Source organism: Panulirus ornatus, chromosome 8 (assembly GCF_036320965.1).
Source record: "Panulirus ornatus isolate Po-2019 chromosome 8, ASM3632096v1, whole genome shotgun sequence".
Classification (NCBI taxonomy): Eukaryota; Metazoa; Arthropoda; class Malacostraca; order Decapoda; family Palinuridae; genus Panulirus; species Panulirus ornatus.
In genome coordinates, this window is record NC_092231.1 from 9,120,830 (window position 1) to 9,148,674 (window position 27,845).

At 37.9% G+C, this 27,845-nt stretch overlaps 1 protein-coding gene across 2 annotated transcripts; it reads left to right on the top strand.

Annotated features, from left to right (window-relative positions):
• The first annotated feature begins 522 nt into the window (after positions 1-522).
• On the top strand, positions 523-27,602 carry LOC139749820 (dipeptidyl peptidase 1-like). Of its 2 annotated transcripts, none has more exons than XM_071664103.1 (10): positions 523-661; positions 12,109-12,272; positions 12,711-12,865; positions 13,689-13,832; positions 16,359-16,495; positions 19,161-19,286; positions 20,407-20,583; positions 21,684-21,805; positions 22,049-22,203; positions 25,604-27,602. In XM_071664103.1, exons 2-10 carry the CDS (start codon positions 12,116-12,118, stop codon positions 25,784-25,786), a joined length of 1,356 nt encoding a protein of 451 aa, XP_071520204.1. In that variant the 5' UTR covers positions 523-661; positions 12,109-12,115; the 3' UTR covers positions 25,787-27,602. The 2 variants fall into 2 exon arrangements, with proteins under 2 accessions (XP_071520204.1, XP_071520205.1); XM_071664104.1 differs by lacking the exon at positions 523-661 and adding an exon at positions 1,143-1,161.
• Positions 27,603-27,845: the final 243 nt, after the last annotated feature.

Below are 27,845 nucleotides of genomic sequence, written 5' to 3' on the forward strand. Positions count from 1 at the left end.
TTTATTAGGTGTATTTTCTTTAAACACTCCAGATGGTTCATGCAATCTCGTCCCCCTCCTCACCCTTTCCTATCCTAAAGCTTGGATCCGCCCATTACATTTGTATTCAGTCCAACCTTTTTCATTTCTTCCGGATGAGCATCAGCATTAATTACTGCTCCCATCGCTATACATGAAAGTAATATATTCTGCTTTTAGTACTTGCAACCTAACCGAAAGTAAAGTAACCTTGAAGTGGCGCAGGGCTCTCTACATATTTTTTCCAGGAATGAGCGATTTGTCTAGAGTTCTAGCTGGCCTTCGAGATACTCGCCATGAAACCATTGTCGCTTGTCATTATACAAACAGAAATGTTTATAACTCTGAAATACTGAAGCGGGTGTGTTCATCCACTCGTTCAGGATTGAAATAAACAAGTTTCTCATATTTTCCTTCTGTAAATAAGCCTAACGTCTCTTCCCGAGAATTGTGGGGAGCGCCATCGACCGCCGACTCAAGAGGGACCTGTTGCCAGGGGTCCTAGGAGTCGGGACCACGCACTCACCCGGCCGGTGCGGGTGGACCGACCGCCCGTCGTCGCCCCGGTTCGCCCGTCAGTCACCTCCCGGCTGTCGGTGTGAAAGTGTAAATCCTCCAATACTTGTTTAGTCACGGGGATCTGGTATGTAAACCAATTTAACAAGACTCATATACTGTTTTGATAAGTATCGTAAAATACCGGATATTTTAAACAACTATTGGCTGAATATTCAGTATTTTCCTGTGAAACTTTGCAGTTATTGTAATAAATTATTTTAGTGCTTGCAAGGTTGCGTCATACTTGATTATCGGGAATGGAGATGGTCTAACCTTGTCGTACGGACATGCGATGAACGTGAACAACACACAATTACTTAGTTTGATCCAGTCCCTTTAGTGTTTATACTGATGAGCGCTATATTGATTAGTAGTCCATTTTCACCCACAGAGGGTCCTCTAACCATATCACAATACAAAAGTTACACGTCTTTCATTGTCAAGGTCATTCAGCGAGCAAATAACCGTAGAAAATAAAGAATTGCCATCAGCTGTAAAGGTAAAAGGTTGAGGATGGTATTACGAAAAGGAGAAAGCTTTACCGTACTGCAATTGACAGTCCTTACCGAAGCTCAGCAGTTCAAGGTAGATAAAGTTGATATTAATTGTAATTCTTTGTTTTACCATTATCTTCAACAACAGAATTCATAGTCATTTCAACGCGTAGGTTATTGTAACGAATAAGGTGACGTGATAGGATGAGAAATTGTTCGTGGTAAGTGGATTTTGTTGGGTATATTGTATAATGTTGATTTTGCTGTGACTTTTCACACATGCCTTACCATGCTATGCTTCAACGCTGAATGTGTTTCACCTGTCCAAGGACATACAAATTTGGAAAATGATTTTACGCTGTATTTCGTGTGGTAAGGTCATAAGTCATCGAAGTGTTTCATGCACATGCTTACCTCTTAGCTGATTATCAGAATTGTAGTATGTTGACCATTGATACATACTCAGATTTTTTTTTTCTTTTTGCTTCAGGTACGTAATTAGATTTAATAGTTTACACCATCAATTTTGAGCAGTTAAGACTGTGGTTGCGCAATATTGCTGGAAGAATATCAGCCACACATACTGATATGTACATGTTGTACATATCACAGTAATTACGGTCAAAATATATATGGTTCAGATATCTTCATTTTCCTGGTTAAACTGGTGAGAGCTGTGAATGTACGGTAAATTACTAATTTCATTTTGAAGGCTTGCCACCATCAGCAACAAGTCATACTATGTATTCAAAACAAATATTTTATTTCAAGTTACTGTGTACTGCTGACATTTAAGGAACAGTTACATATATCATCAAAAATGCCAAGAGACTGTTTCGTAACTGTGATTCGGAAAGGAGTTTTACGTTCGTTTTACGGAACGTTAGCAGTCATGTGTACGTTGTGATTGGTAGCCCTGGCTCGTTATAACTCAGCTCCATCACGTGACAAAGTTCAGTTACGTCTCGCATTTTTTTTTTTTCTACGTCGCTCAGAATTTTCCTAGTTTTTGTAGTCTTTTGTTTTATCTCATCTGCTCTCAGTTCTCTTTCCATCTTATGTTGCCTCCCAAGTGGTCTTGTACTACGTCTTGCCTGTGGCAGGAAGGAAGCCATAATATATGCCCCTAAAGGTTATCGTTAGGCAACCTGCTTTCCCGTCCTTAGCGATACCTGTCACTTTGTCCCTCATCATCTAGACTAGTTTTGACTACCTGCTTAACAATTAAAGTATAGGAGCTTTATTCATCTTTCCGGTTAATTGTATATATAAAAAACTATATCCGTTGAAATGCTGAATTTGGGGTAATACAAATGTATATATATATATTTTTTTTTTTTTTTTTTTCATACTATTTGCCATTTCCCGGGTTAGCGAGGTAGCGTTAAGAACAGAGAACTGGGTCTTAGAGGGAATATCCTCACCTGACCCCCTTCTCTGTTCCTTCTTTTGGAAAATTAAAAAAAAACAAGAGAGGGGAGGATTTCCAGCCACCCGCTCCCTCCCCTTTTAGGCGCCTTCTACGACACGCAGGGAATACGTGGGAAGTATTCTTTCTCCCCTATCCCCAGGGAATATATATATATATATATATATATATATATATATATATATATATATATATATATATATATATATATAATGTATGGAGTGATATCGGTCTGTATACATTACAGTGAGTTATTTAATAACTAAAGCATGATATATAGTGACCGTATATATATATATATATATATATATATATATATATATATATATATATATATATATATATATATATATATATATATCTTTTTCTTTCAAACTATTCGCCATTTCCCGCATCAGCGAGGTAGCGTTAAGAACAGAGGACTGGGCCTTTGAGGGAATACCCTCACCTGGCCCAATTCTCTGTTCCTTCTTTTGGAAAATTAAAAAAAAAAAAACGAGAGGGGAGGATTTCCAGCCCCCCGCTCCCTCCCCTTTTAGGCGCCTTCTACGACACGCAGGGAATACGTGGGAAGTATTCTTTCTCCCCTATCCCCAGGGAATATATATATATATATATATATATATATATATATATATATATATATATATATATATATATATATATAATGTATGGAGTGATATCGGTCTGTATACATTACAGTGAGTTATTTAATAACTAAAGCATGATATATAGTGACCGTATATATATATATATATATATATATATATATATATATATATATATATATATATATATATATATGTATATATATTTCTTTCAAACTATTCGCCATTTCCCGCGTTAGCAATGTAGCGTTAAGAACAGAGGACTGGGCCTCTGAGGAAATATCCTCACCTGGTCCCCTTCTCTGTTCCTTCTTTTGGGAAATAAAAAAAAAAAAGGGAGGATTTCCAGCCCCCCCGCTCCCTCCCCTTTTAGTCGCCTTCAACGACACGCAGGAAATACGTGGGAAGTATTCTCTCTTCCCTATCCCCAGGGATAATATATATATATATATATATATATATATATATATATATATATATATATATATATATATATATGGTGGTTGATTCATGTGGGAAGCTGCAGAGGCTGGTGACTGAGTTTGGTGGGGTGTGTGAAGGAGGAGGGTTGGGAGTGAATGTGAGTAAGAGCAAGGTTATTAGGTACAGTAGGGTTAAGGGTCAAGTCAATTGGGAGGTAAGTTTGAATGGAGAAAAACTGGAGGAAGTAAAATGTTTTAGATATCTGGGAGTGGATCTGGCAGCGGATGGAACCATGGAAGCGGAAGTGAATCATAGGGTGGGGGAGGGGGCGAAAATCCTGGGAGCCTTGAAGAATGTGTGGAAGTCGAGAACATTATCTCGGAAAGCAAAAATGGGTATGAAGGAATAGTGGTTCCAACAATGTTGTATGGCTGCGAGGTGTGGGCTATGGATAGAGTTGTGCGCAGGAGGGCGGATGTGCTGGAAATGAGATGTTTAAGGATAATGTGTGGTGTGAGGTGGTTTGTAATGTAAGGGTAAGAGAGATGTGTGGAAATAAAAAGAGCGTGGTTGAAAGAGTAGAGGAGGGTGTTTTGAAATGGTTTGGGGACATGGAGAGAATGAGTGAGGAAAGTTGACCAGGAGGATATATGTGTCGGAGGTGGAGGGAACGAGGAGAAGTGGGAGACCAAATTGGAGGTGGAAAGATGGAGTGAAAAAGATTTTGTGTGATCGGGGCCTGAACATGCAGGAGGGTGAAAGGCGGGCAAGGAATAGAGTGAATTGGATCGATGTGGTATACCGGGGTTGACGTGCTGTCAGTGGATTGAATCAGGGCATGTGAAGCGTCTGGGGTAAACCATGGAAAGTTGTGTGGGGCCTGGATGTGGAAAGGGATCTGTGGTTTCGGGCATTATTGCGTGACAGCTGGAGACTGAGAGTGAGCGAATGGGGCCTTTGTTGTCTTTTCCTAGTGCTACCTCGCACACATGAGGGGGGAGGGGGATGGTATTCCATGTGTGGCGAGGTGGCGATGGGAATGAATAGGGGCAGACAGTGTGAACTGTGTGCATGGGTATATATGTATGTGTCTGTGTGTGTATATATATGTGTACATTGAGATGTATAGGTATGTATATTTGCGTGTGTGTGTGAACATTGTGTATGGGGGTGGGTTGTGCCATTTTCTTTCGTCTGTTTCCTTGCGCTACCTCGCAAACGCGGGAGACAGCGACAAAGCAAAATAAATGTAAATAAATAAATAAATATATATATATATATATATATATATATATATATATATATATATATATATATATATATATCATACTATTCGCCATTTCCCGCGTTAGGGAGGTATCGTTAAGAACAGAGGACTGAGCCTTTAAGGGAAATCCTCACTTGGCCCCCTTCTCTGTTCCTTCTTTTAGAAAATAAAAAACGAGAGGAGGATTTTCAGCCCCCCGCGCCCTCCCCATTTAGTCGCCTTTTACGACACTCGGGAAATACGTAGGAAGTATTCTTTCTCCCCTATCCTCAGGGATATTATATATATATATATATATATATATATATATATATATATATATATATATATATATACCGAACCCGAACCGAGTACCCATTATACTCCACTAAGGAGCGGTGGAATCATGCATTCCTTTTGTGCGGGAAACTCTCCTGCCCTTAAGAATGATAAGACTGTGCCGAACTGACATCGTTTTTTGGTGTAACCATCTAAAGGTTGGTACATGTACTGAAGTTGTACGTTTTGTAGGCATTGTCATCTCGTCACTGTGCGTCCTTGTCAGCCTTGGTGCGCAGGGGATGTCACATGCCTTAAGGCAGACCAGGGGTAATGAAAATCTTCTATATTAGACAAAGTAACACGGAATAAGGATCTATCGTTGCATGGGGAAAGTGCGAAGGCATCAAATTCATAGATACTCTCGATAAAATACGTGTTATGACAATCATTATTCAGAAATATGCCTTAGAATGTCGAGATTAAACGAATTTCCAATGGGCAAACTTGATCAGGTTCAACTAGAGCGAGGCAGCCTAAGTACTGACGTAAACCAAGTTAGGGGATCAACCCTGATTATGAACTGTCGGAACATTACACGTTGGATATTAAGTTACGTTGTGTCCAGACGTTGCAAAACTAAGCCACTGCTGCAACGACGCCAGTTAAGTGCAAGTGAACTCAGACTTCGTTTGTACCACGAAATAGATGCCGTAGCTTTAGATCACATATAAAAACAGCATCACGCATTATCATGAAACACTGTAGTTGGTAAAGTAGATAAAATCATCTGCAACAGACATCGTGCATAACATCAGTCTTTATGTCTTATCAACACCTATTTTGCGTTTGGAAATAGTTCCACTCACTACCTGAAAAAAAAATAGGGCACTATTTTCACACAGATACGGATATGCTGATCTTTGAAGTGAAATATACATAAACTGGTCTCTGTAGGATTTAGTAGCTACCTTTCGCTTTCTCTCCGGATTTCCCTTCCAATCACGGTCTACGCATTTCTGAGTTGTCATTTTTGGGTATATTTAAACATACACAACCGCATAGGTACACTAAAAAACAGTTCATTCTATGAGGTCCGTTACTTTAGATTCATCAAATACCTTCAACTGTAATGTGATAATTACCTAACCTTGGTACGTTTTGGTGGGGTTACTAAGCGTTTACTCAGTGTACCGCATTGAATGTCTGCTGACGACGTTCTGCTGGCCAACTGCCGAGGAAGATGCATGCCGCTCCGTGCGTTGACACTAAGATTTTTGTTATACTAAAAGGAACGATTTATTCAATTTTGATTATTTATTTACATTTTGAAAAATTATGGACTTAGGACACGTACGAAAAAGAATTCACAAGATTATGTTAGACAAGCTTATTGTGATTTTTTTTATAATCTGGCATAGTGCACTGCCCTATGTTGTACTGTACTGATTGTTAGATTGTAACTTTTTTTTTATCATACTTACGTTAATTAAAAGTTCTTTAGAATAGATTTTATCTTTCTGGTCGTACACATGTTCAAAAGAAGTCTTCCAAAATCCTCGCTGCCTTGGTTAATATTTTGTATGGTATTCTTGAAATAGTTACGTGAAAACTAAGACTAATTAGTATCAATGCCCATGGAAAATGATTTACACTGCCGAAATTTGTATTGTCACTATTCATTGAATATTTCATTGTAATTCCTACCTCCCTCCAGCTATGCAACAGTGTACATGACTCTGGGTGTATGATCTTCAATATAATGACACACAACACCTAAAGATTGTTAAGGTGAAGCTAAACTGTAAAGCAAACGTACAAAATACAAAGATTGGTTATTGTCCGTCTCAGTGATGTCAGGATCCTCTGAGCGAGCAGTGGTGGTGTTGCCATATGTATCGGCTGTACACCGCGACCCGGGTGGGGTACATAGACTGCGGTACACATTTGATATGATGGTACGTGCTTGATTGTCAGGGTGGCATCGGACTGGCCATTGTGTCACTGTCACTACGCATATGGGTTCTCCCTGTATGATCCTTTGATTAAAAAAAGATATAGTAAAACGACATATAGATTAGTGGTATTTAGCAATAGTGAAAAAAGACACACGAACAAAATAAAAGATACACTGACAGTTAGTGTGAGATCAACTGAGAATGCCATGGGGGTCCCTAAGCCATGGCTTCAATAAAAATCGCTGTCAAGAATGTAAACTACTGCAGGCTTGCCAAGTTTACTGTGACCGATCACTTTCGTTTAGGCCAGAGAAAGGCCAATAACAAACCCTTACCATTGTTATCTACATCTAATACAAAGGTAGAGGTTATGTGGCATGCATCCTAATGCGCGTGCTGAAATTAAGTGCAATAGTTGGGAGGGATGCATGTGTGGAGGAGACATTGGGAGGGATGCACTGAAATAAATAATGCAGAAGAAAGCACACGGAGTCGCTGCATAGGGGTAAATGTTCTAACTTTCTGTATCTAAACACAAGTGAGCTAGCTCTTGCAGTATAGAATTGATGGTTAAAGGTAGAGGTATGGGAAATGCGCTTAAAATGAATTTCAACAAGCTGTTCACTGTAATTCCTGCAGCACAGTTTACTACTGACTGGCGGCTCTGCTCGGTCTGCTAGTGTTAAAGAGTTCACTTAAAACGCAGCAACTGGTTATGTGTCTAAAATATGATCTTAGCTGCATTGCCGACAGGCTACAAGGGAGATCGAGCTTGCAATGAACCACTTCCAGGCAGATCTTCGTGTACGTGCATGGGCATCTGGTAGTCTATGCTTAGCGACGGCCCACGTTCCCCCTGATCAAATCTGCCCATACGTGTTCTGCTCAAGGGAGCGAGGCTCGCTTTGCTTACGTCCTTGGTACGGCTCATTGTTTCCGTCTTCACATAGCGAAGATTCTCTCTGTCCCTCGTACTGGTACCTGTAATACATGTTGCCTTCTGTATGTTATTTTTACAGTTTTTTTTTTTTTCTCACCAAACGTTGTTTCATCAGATAAAATGTGAATTTGATGTCCTATATGAAATTTTTACTTCATTCTTGAAATACATAAGACGTTTCGAGCACACAGACAACTGCCGTTGTGCTCTCATCGTGAATGTGGTCGTCTTAAATTTTCAGTTTCTCTTTAAACAACCAGCTGATGTATAAGCCAGTATTGGTCTTTAAATGGAAGTCTTGTCACCTCGTATTTTCATGACGAAAGCCAACACAAAGGTAATTTATATATTTAATGCCATTTTGGTTTTAGAATGGGCAATAGTTTTACGTAATAAGGTGATGATACGTACCAACAGTCGTCTTATTCTCTTATCCAATGTGATAATAAGATTGACAAATGGAATGTGGGCGCCAAATCCACGTGAAATTTCACGACCTCAGAATAATGCTCATCTAAGACTGATCATAGGTCTCTGTCACCTTAGACTGAGGTTCCTTCTTTTTTCGTGTGACATAAACTATATATTGAGAACATAACATTAGGCGGTTAATAGACTCCTATCACCCTAATACGATTCCAGTTAAGTGGATAGGAAACGTAAAGTGTGTAATAGTTATCTTTCATTCTTGATAAGCCCTATTGTGTAAAGAACAGAAAGAATTTAACTATTTGCTCAGACTGAAGAACGATAAATGATACAAACGCACACACGCAGCTTCCATATGTAAACATGGTGGCGCTTTTGGCAAACTTTTCGTTACGCTGTTGTCCATCACACACAATGATCTTCGCCAGTGACAAAAAATTCATTGTATTCCTTGCTTTATAATCTTTTTCTTCTAACTATTAACAAAACGACGATACATTAACAATTGCTATCGATGTTAATAACTCCTCTGCTTCTTCGTTTTAGAAATCCCGCCAAAAGATACCCCCCCCCCCTCCCAATGCCCCAATGCCATAGGCACACGACTTCCTTGCAACCGTTGGGGGAGCACAACTCAGTTTGGAACAGACTAAGTTAAACAAAATTACATATAGTGGGCAAACAGGCGGTGTAAGACTTGTTTTTAGTAGCTCAGAATAGCTGTATCTCTATCGATTTTTTTTTTTTTATAAAGGAAAACTTGTTCTATGATGTCTCAGTCACCCACTGCGTTCTGTAAAGAGAATAGCATAAGTTTGTTTAATATTACATTGTATATATATATATATATATATATATATATATATATATATATATATAGAAAGAGAGAGTGCGAGTGGAGGTAGTGTTGCCTTGAGCTGCACAGTCATTAGGAAGGTCGTGGAGTAACACCAGGAATTTTTCATTGAAATTGGTCCTAGCGTATATATATATATATATATATATATATATATATATATATATATATATATATATATATATATATATATATATATATATATTAAGAAAGATGAAGCAAGATACTCCAAGCTGTCGTATGTATTCCAACACCTCATCATGGATAATGAGACAGTCACCCACAGTAGGTGGACCAGAGAGAGAGAGAGAGAGAGAGAGAGAGAGAGAGAGAATGATCCAGTGGCCAGACAATTAAAGGATTACGGATTGAGAAGGAGGGAAGGGTGGGTGTCAGGTGACTTGATGTTTTACATTCCCGTCCAGGTGAGGAGAGGTCACTTGGGATACGTTAATACCATCTGATTACCCTGGGTAGAAGAGCGAGGTATTCAAGTATTTCAAGTGACCTGCCCTCACCTGGGCATGATATTTTGAGGCCCAGTCCTCTGTTCTTAACGCTACTTCGCTAACGCGGGAAATGGCGAATAGTTTAAAAGAAAAAATATATATATATATATATATATATATATATATATATATATATATATATATATATATATATATATGTGTGTGTGTGTGTGTGTGTGTGTGTGTGTGCGTGTGTGTGTATTCTTTAAAGACGTGATCACGAAGAATGCGTTTTGAATCTTCGATCCTCGTGATGCACTTTCTGATGGTGATCTGCATATCATCCGGGCTCACATGCAACGTTTGTGATTTGTAGACAAAGTGAAATGACGAAAAAGATTGAAAATTCATGAAATAGAGCAGAATAAAACAATGATAATGAAAAAGGTTCACGAGAGTACAGTTATTGTGGACAGTCGAATGAAAGAGTAATAGCAGCCTTACGTGAAAAAAAAAAAATGGGAAGTCCGTTCCAACGTGGATGTCGTAACTGAGCGGGTAAAGGGAAGGGACGGGAGTCCGTCGCTTTTGACACAGAAAACGGAAAGATAACGGAGGAGTGGTGGGTAGACCCATAGAATTATATCACATAAGTGATAAAATGATGTAGTAAGTCAGTTCTCAGGACTATAGGCTTTGTAAATATAGCAAGAAGTTGGGGGCACAAGGGGTGTGTAGTGCCGTAACTGTGACATCCGGTGACAGCGCCTGATACATGTTTATGAGAATATATATATATATATATATATATATATATATATATATATATATATATATATATATATATATATATGTGTGTGTGTGTGTGTGTGTGTGTGTGTGTTTGGTCTACTTTTCATGTGTGGATGTTATTCAGAGATGAAGACATGGTTAAAACTCTGCGAGCGTTGAGTTTCATCCCCGGATAATTTACCTTCATCAGGATCTTTCCATTTTTTATTCTTGTTTATATGAACTTCCTAAAATGAAGATCCTTAATTAGGACAGCAACGAGCTCATAAAAGAAAAGCAGAATCACACATCACTCGTTTTGAGTTCGCAGTATGAGAAACACATCGCCAGATATAGTTTATAAAGTACCAAGGAAATATTTTAATGATCACTCGAATCATTACTAAAGATATTTTTAATGTATCAAACGTCCAAATACAGAGAAAAATCAAACACTATTCTTTTTTATGATGAAATTAAGGTGGAGCCTATTGGTGCTTTGCAAACAATTACCACAGAAATGAGAATTACTATTCTGGTTATGTTAATAACAAGTATACAAATAAAACTTAATTTTCATGATTAATTGAAACTAGAACCTAAAGAGTGTAGCATAACTACCCTTCAAATGGGGAAATACATGATTGAATACTAACGTGGTTATGGACACAGTGCTTATGCAAAAGCTTTGTGTCCGAAGTGATTGATGTATTATTTCCATTCCTCAGATGATCCCCGTCCCATTAACTGTCTTACAATCCCAAGTCTTTCAGTCGAGTTTCTCATGGTACTTGAGTACAATGTATAAAGGCAAGAATTCATCATAAGTCATCTAGATGTCTTGTATCGTTCAAGTTCCTGTGCTATCCTAGTCATGTCTTGACTAAGGAACAAAATTTTTCCATAGTCTCTCTCGCTACCTATAAACACACTGTAAACACTTTTAAGTCTCATATATCCCACCTCACTCTCCTTGATCTTTTCCTCTTAGTCCTGTAGTGTAATCATTAGTTCCTGCTCTGTGGATATATTACAAAAATATGAAACATTTGAATTTTCTTTTGCCTTTCTCACATTGTTTCTTTGATACATTTTCCGCTCTTTCCTACTTTATGTAGCTGTGCTTATTTCTTGTACTCCTATGCTTCTCAAAATCTACCAAGCTCGTTTCATCATACGATTCGAATCAGTTAGTAAAATGAATTATTATGATTTCCTGTAGCAATATATATAAGACTCTCATCATTTTTTTCACATTATATGAATTTTGAGAGTATTTATGAAAGATCTTGTAGCTGTTTCCATACTGATGGGAATTAACTTAAATGAGAGGGGGAAACTATTTTGATGCAACTTCTGAATGAAAATCTGGAATGGGTAATGGACAAGTTATTTGCAGTTGTAGTGACATCTGTAGCAACCTTCAGTCAATGTTACTGGCTGAACAGGGAACATAAATGAAGGACTGACTATTCAGAATATCAGAAATATCCATGCTTGACCCATCCATATATTTGGAAATAACAAAGGTCATGATTCATTTATGCATAATATGAAATTACTGTAGAATCAATAGTTATTAATCTAAAGCTAATCATTACTGTCTAAACCTTACATAAACCCCAGATGAAAATGATTTCTTATTGACAGCCTGAAGATGGATGGTTTGGTGTGGTCATTGCTGATGATCCTGCTGGTGAGTGGGACACAAGCAGACACTCCGGCCAACTGTACATTTGAAGATGTGAAAGGAGACTGGATCCTTTATGAAACAGAACGCAGTGGTGATGCCAGTATTGACTGCAGTAATATGGGTTAGTAATACTCGTAATACTGTGTCCAATATTTGATGATGAACCGTCAAACACTATCATGTTCTGTTCCTGATGATATCATATTGACATAACAGTGTACTATTGCAAATATAATATATGTAAAATAAGCCTTTTCAGACCTACCATCGCTTTGCCTCTGCTAAACCAAATTGGTCTGAATATTTACTGTTCTCTTCAATGTCTTGTTTCTTTTGTAACATTCTCCCCGTTTCTATTTCTTGTGTTGATATGTCTCTTAGCTCTGTTATTGAAGTCTCCTGCTAACCTTTACAATGATATGTGTATCTTACTAGTATCAGAACAAATATTTCCTTGTTTTAGCATTGATTTATATATCTTTACTAATATAAAGACAAATGTCGTCTGGTCTACCATGACATTCTCATGAGCACTACTGCTCACAATTGTGTTCTGCAGGTCCTATTATTCACAAGAAGATGGTCTCGCTCATGTATCCTAATGAGGCTGTTGATGAGTTTGGTAACAAAGGAACCTGGACCATGATCTACAACCAGGGCTTTGAAGTTAAAGTCTCAGGAAGGTCATACTTCGCCTTCTCCTTATACGAGAAGGTTAGACAGTAGACAGCGTTTGCAGAATTCAACCCTTCGACTAATCCACCCATATATGTACATGGTCCATTGGTAAATTCTTTACCCATATATATATATATATATATATATATATATATATATATATATATATATATATATATGTGTGTGTGTGTGTGAATTATTTCCTGTCACAGTTCCAAGACTTACCTTCTGGGTTGAGGTATGGAAAGGGGAGTAAGGGTGCTGAAATCATTGATGTGATATTATGCCCAGTAGTCTTCCAGGCATAAGAGGCAGGTATTACACAGCTTGTGTAGATAGCGACACCACAGGCAAATTTTCTGTTTGTGCTTTTATGTATGAAATATCGTTATAGATGTTAATTATGAAATATATGTATATATTGAGAGAATGATAGAATAAAAGCAAAATAAAAAGGGGGTCTTACAGGACTGGACAGAAGGCTTTGTTGAGAAGTTAAGGCTTTCATAAGAAAGAATGGAAGAAAATATGAGGAAATTGATGGTAAATGTAAATAAAAGCATGCTTATTAGGTTAAGCAGTTCAGAGAGAGAGGTTAGTCAGGGGCTGTGAGTTCACAGTCCACTCAATTTGGTAAACTGGTGAGACCAGACTCTGCATGAGGTTCCACCATGACTGAAAAGTCATCTTTGACGGTCTCGTTGAAGAGGTTACTTCAATGGAGTTCATCATTTTCCTTCTGCTGATTGTAGTGGAGCCTTGGAGCTGCAGGATCCCTTTAACAGGGGTTGGAGGGTTATGTAATGAAAAATGAATATTTTAAGGATAAGCATGTTTTTTTAATCTTTTGTTCCCACAGACTGGAGAAACAGTCATATCCATGTGTGATAAGACAATGACTGGCTGGTCAAGGGATATCACAGTCAGGAACTGGGCATGCTATCGAGCACAAAAGAAGATACCTCTTCCACCCAAGAACTCTACAGTAAATCACATGCCTCAGGTTAGTGGTAGCTAGGAGACTGCAATATTTATGAATGTTTAACTTAGCACCCTTGATTCATACTTTGAATCAAAATTTAGATGATGGGGAAAGATGTTTGGGTATGATAGGCAGCAGCAAGTCAGGATCTTATATCAATTATAATACGATGACCAAGCAAAAAGATCCTTCAGGGAAGAAAGCAGAAGGGAAAGGTAAAATGAGTAGAATCAGGTTTGAGGAAGTGAAATTTGATAGAAGGGAAAGAGCCAGAGCTTGACCTAGCGTGCATAGAATGGGTTTGTTTTTGATAAGACAGAATTAGACAAGTGAGGAAGGGTTAGGTTTGGGTTGTGTGGATGTTCATTTTTTTTCTTTGTTTTTAAGGTTCAAAAAGGAGGATGTGCATAGAGAGTATTGTTTCTGTCCTTGAATATACCAACACTGACTTTATAAGGGTTTGGTGTTGGTAAGTTATTTGGAATTGTAGATGGTTGGTTTAGTTGAATGGGTTAGGATAGTTTTTGGTGGGTTTGTTAAGATGTTATTAGGGTTGTTTATCCCAGTGAGATTATTGGACATTCTCATCCATGAGTCATGATGGAGCTCAAAATTTTCTGTTTATTTGGTAGATAGAACTCTGCAGTAGGTGTTTAAAGCTGGAAGTGTTTTGATTAAGTAAGCAATGAAGAGGTAAGAGAGATGTGTGGCAATAAAAAGAGTGGTTGAGATAGCAGAGAATGTGCTGAAATGGTTTGTACAAATGAAGAGAATAAGGGAGGAAATGTTGACAAAGAGGATATATGTGTCAGAATTGGAGAGAACAAGGAGAACGGGGTGATCACATTGAAGATGGAAGGATGGAATAAAAAATACTTTGATCTATCAGGGCCAGAACTTGAAGAAGGATGAAAGGCATGCGTAGGATAGAGTAAATTAGAATGACATGGTATACTGGGGATGACACGCTATCAGTTGACTGAACCAGGGTATGTGAAGCTTTCAGGGTAAACTATGGAAAGGTCTGTGGGGCCTGGTTATGGATTGGGAGCTGTAGTTTTGATGCATTACTCATGATAGATTGAGAGTGGATTTGGGTAGATGTGGCTTTTCTTGTTCTGTTCCTGACACTACCTTCCTAATGTGGGAAATGGTGATCAAGTATGAAAAAAGATTCATTATTAAAAGAAAAGATTCCTTTAGATATTAAAGATACAAAGGTAAAGAATTTGATTTTTTTCAAATTGTCTTGAGGCACAGAAATTTACATCAGTACAGTGCACCCTTATTCCAAGATGTCTCAGGACTGAAATGTTTCAAATCAAAATGTCTCATGGATCCGTGGTAATATTTCTTATGATTAAATTTTTGTGGAATACAGTGTATATGAGCAGTAAAGAGCATATCTGTTTGGTAACTGAATGCTGTATTTCATTTACAATTTTATTTGAGATTGTAGCCAGGATTTGGTGTGTGTGTGTGTGTGTGTGTGTGTGTATAAAAGGTGTGGGGAGGTTCCACCAACTCTTCAGCACCAGCCTAATGGTACTATATTTACTGTCATCTCTAGCTAAGAAGTAACCTGACTAGGGATGCACTGAATGTGCTCCCATTCAGCATCCCCTCTCACCACACTTGACTTTGAATGACTCCCTGTGATAATGCATAATCTCGCATCACCTGAATTTGGGCTGGTAACCATGACACTACCAGTGCCTTTTGCAGATGGGGTGTTGAGATTGGCAGTATTCAGGTCACACCAGTCAGGACTTTAAATACTGCTGACCCATGCACAGGTCATGCTCTGGCTAAGACAAATGTCTACAACTGGTGCCATAAGTGTCGCAGTTAGCAACTGCTCAGAAAATGAGGAATTTTTATATGCATGTGTCACTGTCATCACACAAAATCTAGTCCTTACCCTTCAGTGGGTAGAGGGGACCCATTGCCCCTGTCCTTTATCCAGGTTTGTCTTTTTACAAATACTTTTAAGGAAATGATGGTGATGGTTAGGCTTAGGCTGGGGGGAGGGGGGACTTCATGCAACAACAGGAAAATCCCTTATTACACCCTTGAATTTGCTTTAAAGTACATCTGTAGAATTGAGAGAAAACACATTTTGTCCCACCATAGTCTAATAACATGCCATACATGGTGAAAACAGTCACTTCAATATAGATAATACAAAAGTGTAAATGTGAGTATACATCTGGTCCCCTCTCAGTCTTGCAATTAGGCTTGGTTACTCCAATCACCAGCCTTTAAGAGTACTAATACTTTTGTCTTTGTTATTATTGCACCTTATTGTCAATATTGAAAGCATGTACTCACAACTTTTTCTGTTCAATATATCATGTTACAATGTGGTTATAAAGTAATAACACTTGTATACTGTGAAAGGAAAGTTGTTTCTTTTATGTTCCATTTCTTTGTTTGTAGTAGAACATGATTTGTCTAAACTTGGATTGGAAACATTTTATGTCTCAGGACTTCTAATAGAATTTTAAGCATTTAATTTACCATATTATTCCAAAAATTCCCTGGCAGGAGGATGCTTTGTACAAATATAATAAGGAATTTATCCAGAGTATCAATGCCAAGCAAAATAGTTGGTGGGCTGACATTTACCCAGAATATGAGCTGATGACCATGAAGGATATTCTCAGGAGGGCTGGTGGCAGGGCGTAAGTACCCCTGGCTAGTATTTTATGAACTTAAAGTATGCCTGTGACATGGGAATAGTTTGAGTAATCCCTTATGAATGGAAGCATGAAAACAAATGGGTTCACATCTAGATCTTCACTTTGTCCAGAGTACAAATAAAACAAAATATTAGCAGAGGATTGGCAAACAAATTAGGCAAGATGAGAATAATATCATATTCAAAGAATGTACAGTAAAGCCAAAAGAAGGAAAAAGCATTGGACAGTTTCACAAAGAAATCTCCACAATATGCTTCGTGGTAGGATTGCAGAGCACAGTCTGTTAGCTGATACAGGTTCATTTAGGAAGAAATAAAGATGTTGTCTACTCGGTTTCTCTGTTATCATTTGCTTGGATATCTTTTCACCTCATTGCCTACTAACACTTCCCCATCTGCTTCTTTCAGTGATATTTGTATTTTTCTCTTGTTCTCCTTACACTTTTCCCTCCTAAAACATTTTCTTATTCTTCTTGGTGTTTGCTTTTTTTTTTCAGCCCCTGTACTTTCCTTTTGACCTCCTGCCATTTCATTTTGTATATTTCCTGTAATGTCCATACAGCTCTTTCATTGACGGCTTATCATTCTCATTCCACCACTTATTGCCCTTTCTCTGTTACCCACATTCAACTTTCTGCATGAAACACACTTTACTTGCACAAGTTATAACAGCTTCTTTAGATACCTTCCATTCCTCACTCACCCCCTTAATTGTACTTGCTTTCACCTTTTGCCATCCCTCTCCCATTCTCTTCTGGAATCTCATCATAGAAGCCTATTTTCTAAGTTTACTCTCTTTTACCACAACCACATATGTGATTTCCTCTTCTCCGAGAGCCCTTCTTCCTTTTACCCTCACTTCCACTGGGAAGGTGACCAGACATCCTGTCAGCTAATCTTTTCTGCACATTTACTTACAAAAGTCTTTCTTTTGCATGTTTACTAGTGAGTACACAATCTGTTATTGCCCACCTGCTAACCATCCCAACTCATTTGTACTGAAGTTTTTCCTTTTTAAACCTGGTACTCCTAATTACCATTCATTTTTCTCTGCATAACTTATAACCTGTTTGCCATTTTCATTCACACTGGATACCCCATGCCCTGCAATTAAACCTTAAGCTGCTTCAAAATCTACTTTGCTTTTAAATCACCTGTCACTTTTACATGATCCTTCACGTCAGAATTGTTGACAAAATCTGCTGCTTCCAAAACATTCACCTCTCCCTTACTTCTCTTATTTCCAGGTGCATAAGCACTGACAATCACCCACCTCCTATAATCCACTTTCATTTTCACCGGTATTAGTCTGGAGCTCACTTACACTCACTTCACTTATTCCCATACCCCCCTCTGCAGGAGTGTCACTACTACCTTTTCTCTTCTCTTCTCACAGTACCTTCATACATTGCCCATAAAACATTCCCAAACCGCTCTTCCCCTTTCCATGTGATCTTAGTTTCACTCAGCCAGAATTTTCAGGTTCCTCTCTCCAAACATTACCTTCTTTTTACTTCTCACCCTGGTTATATTCAATTACATTTATGCATACTTTTCTTTCCCACTGTAGCAAGATAGCATCAGGACAGCTGTACTGTAGCCTCATTTGTACATTCCATACTCAAGCTTTCATGTATAATTACCAAAACCAGTACATACCATCCAAAGCAAGACCCCACAGGCTATGCACTCGGTTTTCTTGACTTTTATGTGCCATGATTCTGCACATTGACAGCATGTGATGCCCATCCCCTTATATACCACAGTGATCCAATTTGTTCTGTCTCTTATGCTATCCATGTCTCTTACCCTTCTGAATGATCAGGCCCTGATACCCCAAAGCTTCCTTCACTCCATCTTTGCATCTCTTTCTTAGCCTCCCCATCTCCCTTGCTCCATCTGCTTCCAGCAATTAGATTTTCTTAATCAGTCATTCTTTGCTTATCTGCTCCATATGTCACAACAGTTTTAGCACACCCTGGTCAGTTCATTCAATCAGACTGCCCCTACAGACAAACCTTATCTGCACTTTCTTACACTCATTATTCTTTACATATGTCTGTCGCATAGCACATAATAGTCATAATAGCAGAAATCATGATAATGATAACACTGATAATAAATGTCTATATCATATCAAATTTCTTGGCAACTTTCATCAGTTAATAGATTACCGTTGCTGTAGGAAAAAATTATACAAGTTTGTTTTTATTAAATGAGAAATTTGTCATGAAATGAAAAACAACTGTAAAACATTTGTATATTAGAATACACAGATACTACGAGTAGCTGTAGTAAGTGGGAAAGATTTATATTGATACAGATTGGTTGACAGCAAATGTAAGTAAAATGTACTATATATATTTTTTTATTATTTTCATTGTACTGACTCTACTTACAGTAAAAGAAATTTTGCAATAATACCTAAATTCTCTTCAGGAACATATGAATGAAATCCACTAACTAATGAATTTTCTTAATGGTTTTAGCATTCAGTGCAAAAATTTGGAGACCATGATATATAACCTTTTAAATCTTTTTCATTACAGCATCTAAATCATAAAGTATTTTCTGTGACATGAGCCTATTAAAAGGTACTGGATTCCTGATTTAGCTTACTAAACAATATATTTACACTCCACCTCCAGGTCTGCAATAGCTAGTCGTGCTCATGCAGTTCCACCCAGCTTCTTCACACGTTTGCTTGATGCGGCAATGCCAGCCACATGGGACTGGCGTAATATCTCTGGTATCAGCTATGTCTCTCCTGTCAGGTATGCCACAGCTTTTTACTGTAGCATATTTTTTAAAATTTCTTGTTCATTTATGAAAATACCCACATTCTGGCCCCAGTTGTTTTATTCTGTGGGGCTCTTGGAGTGCTCAGGAATCCAGTCAAATACATCAGATGACACCCAAAGTCATAAAGTGTAGTGATGTTTCGTGTGTGCCAGTGTGGGGAGGCCCTAGGGCAGAGGAGTAAATGCTCAGTATTTCTATTATAGATATCTGCATGTTTGGCATAAAGAGTCTTGTGATATATTGAAATGGTGTTTATAATGTTGAGTGATATGTGGTCAAGATATCCTGACACTGCTATGTTGCTACTTCACTAATGCAGGAAAAAGTGAACACGTATGAATATAGATGTATATGTATGCATAGTCAGTTGTTTGCTGATGATACGGCGCTGGTGGTTGATTTTGATGAGAAACTGTAGAAGCTGGTGACTGAGTTTGGTAAAGTGTGTGAAAGAAGAAAGCTGAGAGTAAATGTGAATAAGAGCAAGGTTATTAGGTTCAGTAGGGTTGAGGGACAAGTCAGTTGGGAGGTAAGTTTGAATGGAGAAAAACTGGAGGAAGTGAAGTGTTTTAGATATCTGGGAGTGGATTTAGCAGCGGATGGAACCATGGAAACAGAAGTGAGTCATAAGGTTGGGAAGGGGGCGAAGGTTCTGGGAGCATTGAAGAATGTGTGGAAGGCGAGAGTGTTATCTCAGAGAGCAAAAATGGGTATGTTTGAAGGAATAGTGGTTCCAACAATGTTATATGGTTGCGAGGCATAGGCTATAGATCAGGTTGTGCGGAGCATGGTGGATGTGTTGGAAATGAGATGTTTGAGGACAATATGTGGTGTGAGATGGTTTGTAAGAGTGAGTAATGAAAGGGTAATAGAGATGTGTGGTAATAAAAAGAGTGTGGTTGAGAGAGTAAAAGATTTATTTGATTTATGCATGTTTTATTTATGCAAGTATTTTCAAGAAAGTAACTGATGCATAGTCAAGAGGTCCCTGTAAATGAAAATAAAGAAATTATAGGGTGACTGAAAAAAAATGCCTTATAAATTTATGATTTAATGAACTTTATGATGATATACAATTGACTGTTCCCACAGAAACCAAGGGAATTGTGGATCTTGCTATGCCTTTGCCTCCATGGGTGGACTTGAGGCACGGGTCAGGATCCTCACCAACAACACTCAGCAGCCAGTCTTTTCCCCTCAGGACATCGTGGGTTGCTCAAAGCTTTCCCAGGGCTGTGAAGGAGGCTTCCCCTTTCTCATTGCTGGCAGGTAAGAATATGCATTAAAAGGAAAACTTATGATGTGCTTGGATTAAAAAAATTTACTTTTTGTACAAAACTAGAGTTTTTAGTACAAGTTTCTTTGCTATTAGAAATTATACAGCATGATTAGCATACATCATTATTGAATTTTTTTTCACATCATAATTGTTTTTGTTTTTAAATCCCTTTTCAGGACACTGAATCATTCAGTCTTCCTGTGCAATACTCTCCTCTCCCATCTGTAAATGCTTTGTGGATGGAATCATGAAAGCTGAAATAAATCACATGGTAGAAGAGGGGATTAAGGTCCTAGGCATGTTAAGGAGTGTGTGAAAGGAAGGTTCATTGTCTGTAGGGGCATAGATGTGTTGTGTTGTGGGGTGATCACGCAAGAAATTACATTGTCAAAGATTTGTGATGTTAGCGATGAGTCTATTTGAGAGAGACCAGGGAAGTATAAAATGGTTCAAGAAGATGGAGAGATACGTATATTTAAGAGGACTAACAAAGAGGATCTGTGAGTTGGAAGTTAAGGGAGCTAAGGGGAGGAGGGGAAAGAGAAAGACAAATGGGGCAAGGGAAAGATAAAGAGGTCAAAAGAGTATTTTTAAAGACTGTTGAATGTGTTGGATTAGCAGATGTGGGGTGTTTGGGAATAGAAGCATATGGAGCAAGAGTCATGGCAAAATGCTTTGGTGAAAAGAAGAAATAGAGAAACAATTGCTTAAGATGAAGTGTGGCAAAGCACCTTGGGTGGATGGGACTATAATCAAATTTCTTGAGAAAGTGGATGTCTGTTATATTGATGGGTTAGTCTGGATTTTCTATGTATGAATGGCTCAGGGTGAGGTGCTGGAGGACTAGCATTGTTTCTAGTAGTATCATTATATCAAGGCTTGGAGGACAAAGGAACATGCTCAAGTTGCAGAGGTATGAGTCTTTTGAGCATATCTGGTAAGTTGTACTGGAGAGTGATAATTGAAAGGATGCCAACATGTGCAGAATATCATGTTTGGGAGGAGCATTGGGGTGTTAGGTGTGGTAGAGATTTTGTAACATGTTACATCTGAGGGTGCTTATTAAATTACCTGTTTGTTGGATATATAGGTATGCACAGGATGTTGGTGTAGTCTTGGAGGAATGCTCACCTTATGAAGCTAGGGATGACGTCTGTCGTACAAATCCTAACTGTAACCGACACTTCACCGCCTATTACCGCTATGTTGGAGGTAAGCTTTAATACACAGCAGCAGATTTATAGACTTGTGTACATATATGCCTATAAAAAACAATGACACATACAAGTTAAGTAAAAAATGAAAAATGTGATTTAAGGGAGAGCCTCCTGAATAATAAAACTTTAACAGTAAGGGAAATTTTTCTTTGTCATTCATGTACTGTAACCTGTTTATTATTATTCTTTTTTTTACACAAATTATAAGTATTATTATAATGTTTCTCCTCTCTCATAGGTTACTATGGTTCTTGCAATGAAGAGGAGATGAAGTTAGCACTAGTGAAGGGTGGCCCCCTTGTGGTAGGATTGGAGGTGTATAGTGACTTCCTTCATTATAAAGGTGGAATCTACCATCATACAGGCCTCAGTGACAAGTTCAACCCATTAGAGGTAAAATCAGATCCACTAAGAGATATAAAGGAGTGTACATTACTTTTTCAGTTTAGTTAAAGGTACATCTGTTTTTTTCACATATTGAATCCTTAGAGTGCATTGTTAACACTGTTTTGAACATAAAACTTCCTAAGATAAACCCTTCTGAATCTGTAGCACCATGAAAAACAGTTGTCACACTATTACTGCTCTGATTTGACTGTCATCCATCACTGCAAGTAAACAGTCATACATTGGACTGCACACAAGACTCCCAGCTTACACTGTCACCATCTCACTGAAGATGAAACATTTACAGTAATCCTCAGGTTCCTTTCACAAGTCCAGCATACAGAAAGATTGAAAATCTCTTCTCAGATGTTTGGGTCCATACAGGGGATGTGGAAGTATGCAAGTGCCATGGGATTCCCTTTTGAGGATCCTGGAGCTAAAAAAAACAACGAGTTACAGTACCATTGCAACTTATTTATGATTGCTCATTTCACATATTAAATGAACAAATAATTTTGTGGCTGTTAAATTGATGTAAGGGTTTTATGATGGGAGTAGAACCTGTCAGTAAAGGAGATGGATTAAGTGATTCATTGAATATGGAAGTAGATGAGGACTTTTGACACCACATTTCAAAATATATATAAAACATTATGATGCAGTATGAAGGGGAAAATGGTTTAAGTTTCAGTGAATTTAGATGAAGTAGTGGAAACAGTTTAAGTTATTACCAAAAGATGTAAAGTTACAAAGGACTTTGAAATGTATATATGGTAAATAGACAAATAAGAATAGTTCTGTTCTTGAAATATGTAGAAAACATCAACAGAATGGAAAAGATGAACTGGAAACAGAGCTATGTTCTTGTAAAGCTATAGGAGCATTTAGGAAACTAATAGGAAAACTCAAGCTCTGTTACTAATAGTGAATGATTCAGTGTACACAAATTGATGGATTTTAGACATGAGTAGGACAGACTCAGTGAGTGCTCAGTTAGAGGTTTAAACATTTTGTAAGTGGCTATGGCAGCAAATGGATATGAAGTGATCTATATGGTAGGTGAGGGGGTAAAGTCCTGGGTATCCTGAGGAATGTGTGGAAAGAAAGGCCACTGTTTTGAATAGCAAAGATGAGTGTGTTTGATGGTATAATCCCATTAGTGTTATATATGATGCAAGGTGTGGGCCTTAAGTAAATGTGTAAAACAGAGGGTGGGCATGTTGGGCATGAAATGTTTTAGAACAATTTGTGGTGTGAGATGGGTTGATCAAATAAGAATTGATAGGGTAAAAGAGAGATATGGTAGTAAGGGGAGTATGTATTAGAGAAGTGAAAATGGTGTGCTGGAATGCTTTAGACACTTGGTGAACATAAGGTAGGAGAGGATGACTTAGAGGGTACACCAGTCAGAAGTGGAAGGAACAGGAAAAAGGGAGAAACCAAGGAGGAGATGGAATGATATAGTGAAAGATGCTTTGAAGGTTTGGGGCCTGAACTGGCAAGGGGGGTGTGAGGCTTACAGAGGACAGAGTGAATTAGAGCTATGTGATATGCAAGGGACAATGAGTTGAACTAGGGCATATGAAATGGTCAAGAGAGACCATAGAAAGGTCAGTGGAGCCAGGCTGTGGATAGAGGCTCTGGTTTCTATACAGTACATAGTATAATTGACAATTAAGGTATGGTGGTTAGTGGCAAGCCTGTTTGCAGATGATACTATGCTGTTTGTTGAGAGTGACGAGGAGTTGTAGAAGGTTGTAAGTGTGTTTTATGATGTGTGTAGACATAGGCGATTGAAGGTAAATGTACGTAAAAGTAAAGTGATGGTGTTTGAAAGGAAATAGAATAAAAGTATAGATTTTGTAAAACCTTATAGAGTGAAATAAGCATGTGTACTAAATTGTGCTGTGGATATGGGGAAAAAGACTGAAAGAAGTGAGAGAATTTAAGTATCTAGGAGCTGTCTTGGGTAAGTGTGGTGATATGGAAGGAGAGATAGGGGAGAGAGTGGTACAGGGTAGAAGAGTCATTGGGTCCCTTAATAGAATAATAAAGGGTAGAGGTGCAAGTATGCAAGTGAAGAAAGGATTAAGGGACAGCATAGTCCTCCCAACCCTAACCTATGCAGCTGAAACATGGCCATGTAATGAATCTCAGAGGTCAAGAATCCAGACTGTAGAAATGTGCTATTTGAGAAGAGCATGTGGTGTGATTGGACAGAATGAAGAAAAAATGGAAGTGTTTATGAGAGATGTAGTATGGCAGGGAATGCAAAAGGAGTGAATTGTGGAGTGGTAGAATGGGTGAAATGTAATACTTTGAGGACATGTGGAAAGAATTCAAGTCTGGGAGTTCACAAGGAGAATCCATGATAGTACATTTAAAGAGGTTGGTGTGAGTGGACGACCACCTGTGACGGGCAAATGGTGGGGGAGGAGTAGTGGAGGGGGAGAAATAATGGAAAAATGCATGGATTGGTGTATGCGAGGGAGGCATGTGAGGATGGAGATGAGTGGAAACTCTTTTGCCGTGGCTGCCCCTTGATGGGAGTTCCCTGAGGGAATGGGCATCAGAGATATAGATAGATAGATAGATAGATAGATAGACAGACTATTGGAGAGTTGATTTGAGCAAATGAGGCCATTTCTTCCTTTGTTCTTGGTACTACTGTGCTAGTGTGGGATATGACAAACATGAATGACTGGTGAATATGAAATAGAGGCATTTTGTGTGTGATTGTGGAAGTGTTAATGACATTAAATGTCTAACCTGGCAGTTCATTGTAGTGCCTGAAATTAATCATCCTGAATTGCTGTGTTGTTGTGGAAATTTACTTTATTGCAATGAATGTACTGTTTGGCAAAAATGTGAAAAATATCTGTGCAGTCTGAAATCATACCATAACACGAATCATGAATTGTGTAATATGAGTTTATGTATATAGAATGAAATCACACCTGGAAAAACCATAGTTACTGTATACTTACACAGATAAGGAGCATCCATGCTCCCAGCATAGGCTCTTCCACCCAAACATATAGAAATGTATACAAAAGGCTCTTCCACCTGAATCTATGGAAAAGTGAACTAATTTTTTTTGATAAATTATTATGTAGGCATATTTTGTAAGGAGGTAATATAATGACATTTTACATTGGAGCTCAAAATTACTATTCATGACAATGCTAAGTTGTTAAGGCACCTTTCCAAAGTATTTTCATTTCATCTACTGAATTCAGTACTAGTGTAATGTTCTATTAATACATTAACTCATAAACAGTGGTATTCCATTCCTGACTTATCGCCTTTTATGAGAAAAGATCTTTTTTTCTTTAATCAGTACTCTCAACTTGCCTTTATCTTCTTCATAGTCCATGTGCTAACCTGATTTATCTTTGTTTTCTAGCTAACAAATCATGCGGTACTGCTGGTGGGATATGGAGAGGATGAAGAAACTGGAGAAATGTTCTGGACTGTGAAAAATTCCTGGGGAAATGACTGGGGTGAGAATGGCTATTTCAGGATAGTTAGAGGTAATGATGAGTGTGCCATTGAATCCATGGCTGTTGAGGTTGTTCCTATTCCTTAAATTGTAAGGTAAAGGCAAAGGAAGATGGGATTAATAGATAATGCAGTAACATTTGAAAGTTAAGAGAATGCTCTAATTCTGTAATGTTAAGGTAAGAGAGACAATAACATATGGATATAAAACTGGGTAGCTGCAGCATCATATCTGGGAAAAAATTCAACTGTTTAGGTATGAAGAGAAAAAGAAGTATGAAAAACGATCGTAGCTTTTGCATATAATTTGCATCAGTAATATGTATATACATAGAACGCATAGAGCTAAGACAGTGATGGTGAGTGTATTTGAATCATTTAAAATTCAATTCAAATAATAAGAAATAAAAGACTAATGCATTAGAAAGGGAAAATTAATGTGGGTGAAACTGTATAAAATTGAGAATAACAAGCAGTAGAGAGGAGATGCAGAGCACAATGGGAATAAAATGCTGTAGTATGGGGATGATTGTGAGGAATGGACTCTGATTAATATGTACATTAAAGAAAAAGAATTTTGATGGAAAGAGTCAATGATATACAGGTTTTCTAATAAGAGAAATGAAAAGCATAGCATTTCAGTAAAAAGGAGAAAGATAAATAAGAGTAGACAGAAAAGAACAAGTGATGGTTAAGAGCATTAGAATGTGAAATGCGTCTAACTCGTGCAAAATAAAGTGAGACAAAAATGAGAAGTAAGAAAAAGGGAATGACTGGGATGGAACTTGAAACTTTAGATGTCATCTGTAATATGCTTATCAGGCCATAGTGCTTCCTAAATGGGTTTTAATATTAACAAAATACTTGTGTGAAGTGATTAAGTCATCATGCTATTCCTAGGTCTTTTGTTATAAAAGATACTGTAATTTCATTTATCCAATATCCAGCTGACTGGAGAAATCTGTTTAACTGATACTGAGGCAAAATTGCACATTTGAAAGGAATTTCAGTCAAGCAAATAATTGGACCACCTGAAATGAACCAACAGTTCAACTTTCAGCCCCTGTAGGGTTTTAGATGATTCTCAATACCCAGTGACTACTGAACAGAACTGCATGGTAACCAGTTTTCATCCATTTTTTGATCATTCTAGCCTCTTGTAATGGCATCTGCACACTCAGGATAGGACAGTAGTTCTTGTAAGTAAAGTAAATGTGCTTTACTCAATATTTGAACATAAGTGGATCTATTTTACTAGATAAAGAGAGGAGAGTGGTTCACAGAGAGGGAGAAGTAAGGTGTATGCTTAATCAGGAAGTTGACTTGTGAAAAGGCAGGGTTTTATGAAAAAATGATGGATGTCAAGAGCCTTGCAACTTTTATAATGGGCAACTGGCTACATGGCAATAGAAAAGTAATAAGGGGTGAAAAGTGATCAACCAGTTCATCAAACCCTCACCTTATGTTTATTCTCACATACTGCCAAGCCATCATGTAAGTAATCTATATTACAACAATCAAATCCAAGAAAAAAGATCTTTCAAAAGGTGATTATACATTTCCAATTCACATGCATTACATTTGAAGCTTTGGGATCCTTCATTCCATGAACAATAAGGTTCTGCTAGCTGTCCCTGTCCATTCAAATTCAGCTAGATCCCAACTGAACTTGATAAATGGAACTATGCAATATTCAGTTTACAAGTTAGTCTAATGCTTCTCAAGTTACATCAGAAAAATGAGATCGATCAACTTAGTTTTTCTGAATATAACATTCATGTTAGTTTTTCATTTTGGAGAATGTACCAGATAAATGTACAAGGTTTGAATATACTGTTATTGTATTGATTTTTTTCCCAAAGTTCCTAGATTTCAGATTATATAAATAAAGCAATTTTAGAGAATTGTTCCTGTACATAATCATTATCCACCATGTTTTATTTGCAATTATTAACCATGAAAAATACCAGCTGGGATGAAACTAAGTGGGGTAATGTGGTATACAGATGTAACATGCTGTCTACGGGGCACATAAAGTAGTCAAGGTATATGCAAAACGGGTCTGTAGGACTTGCCTGAGGAAATGGGGGCTCTAGTTTCATTGCACTGTACATGAAAGTCTGAGCAAGGATGTGAACAAACGAGGC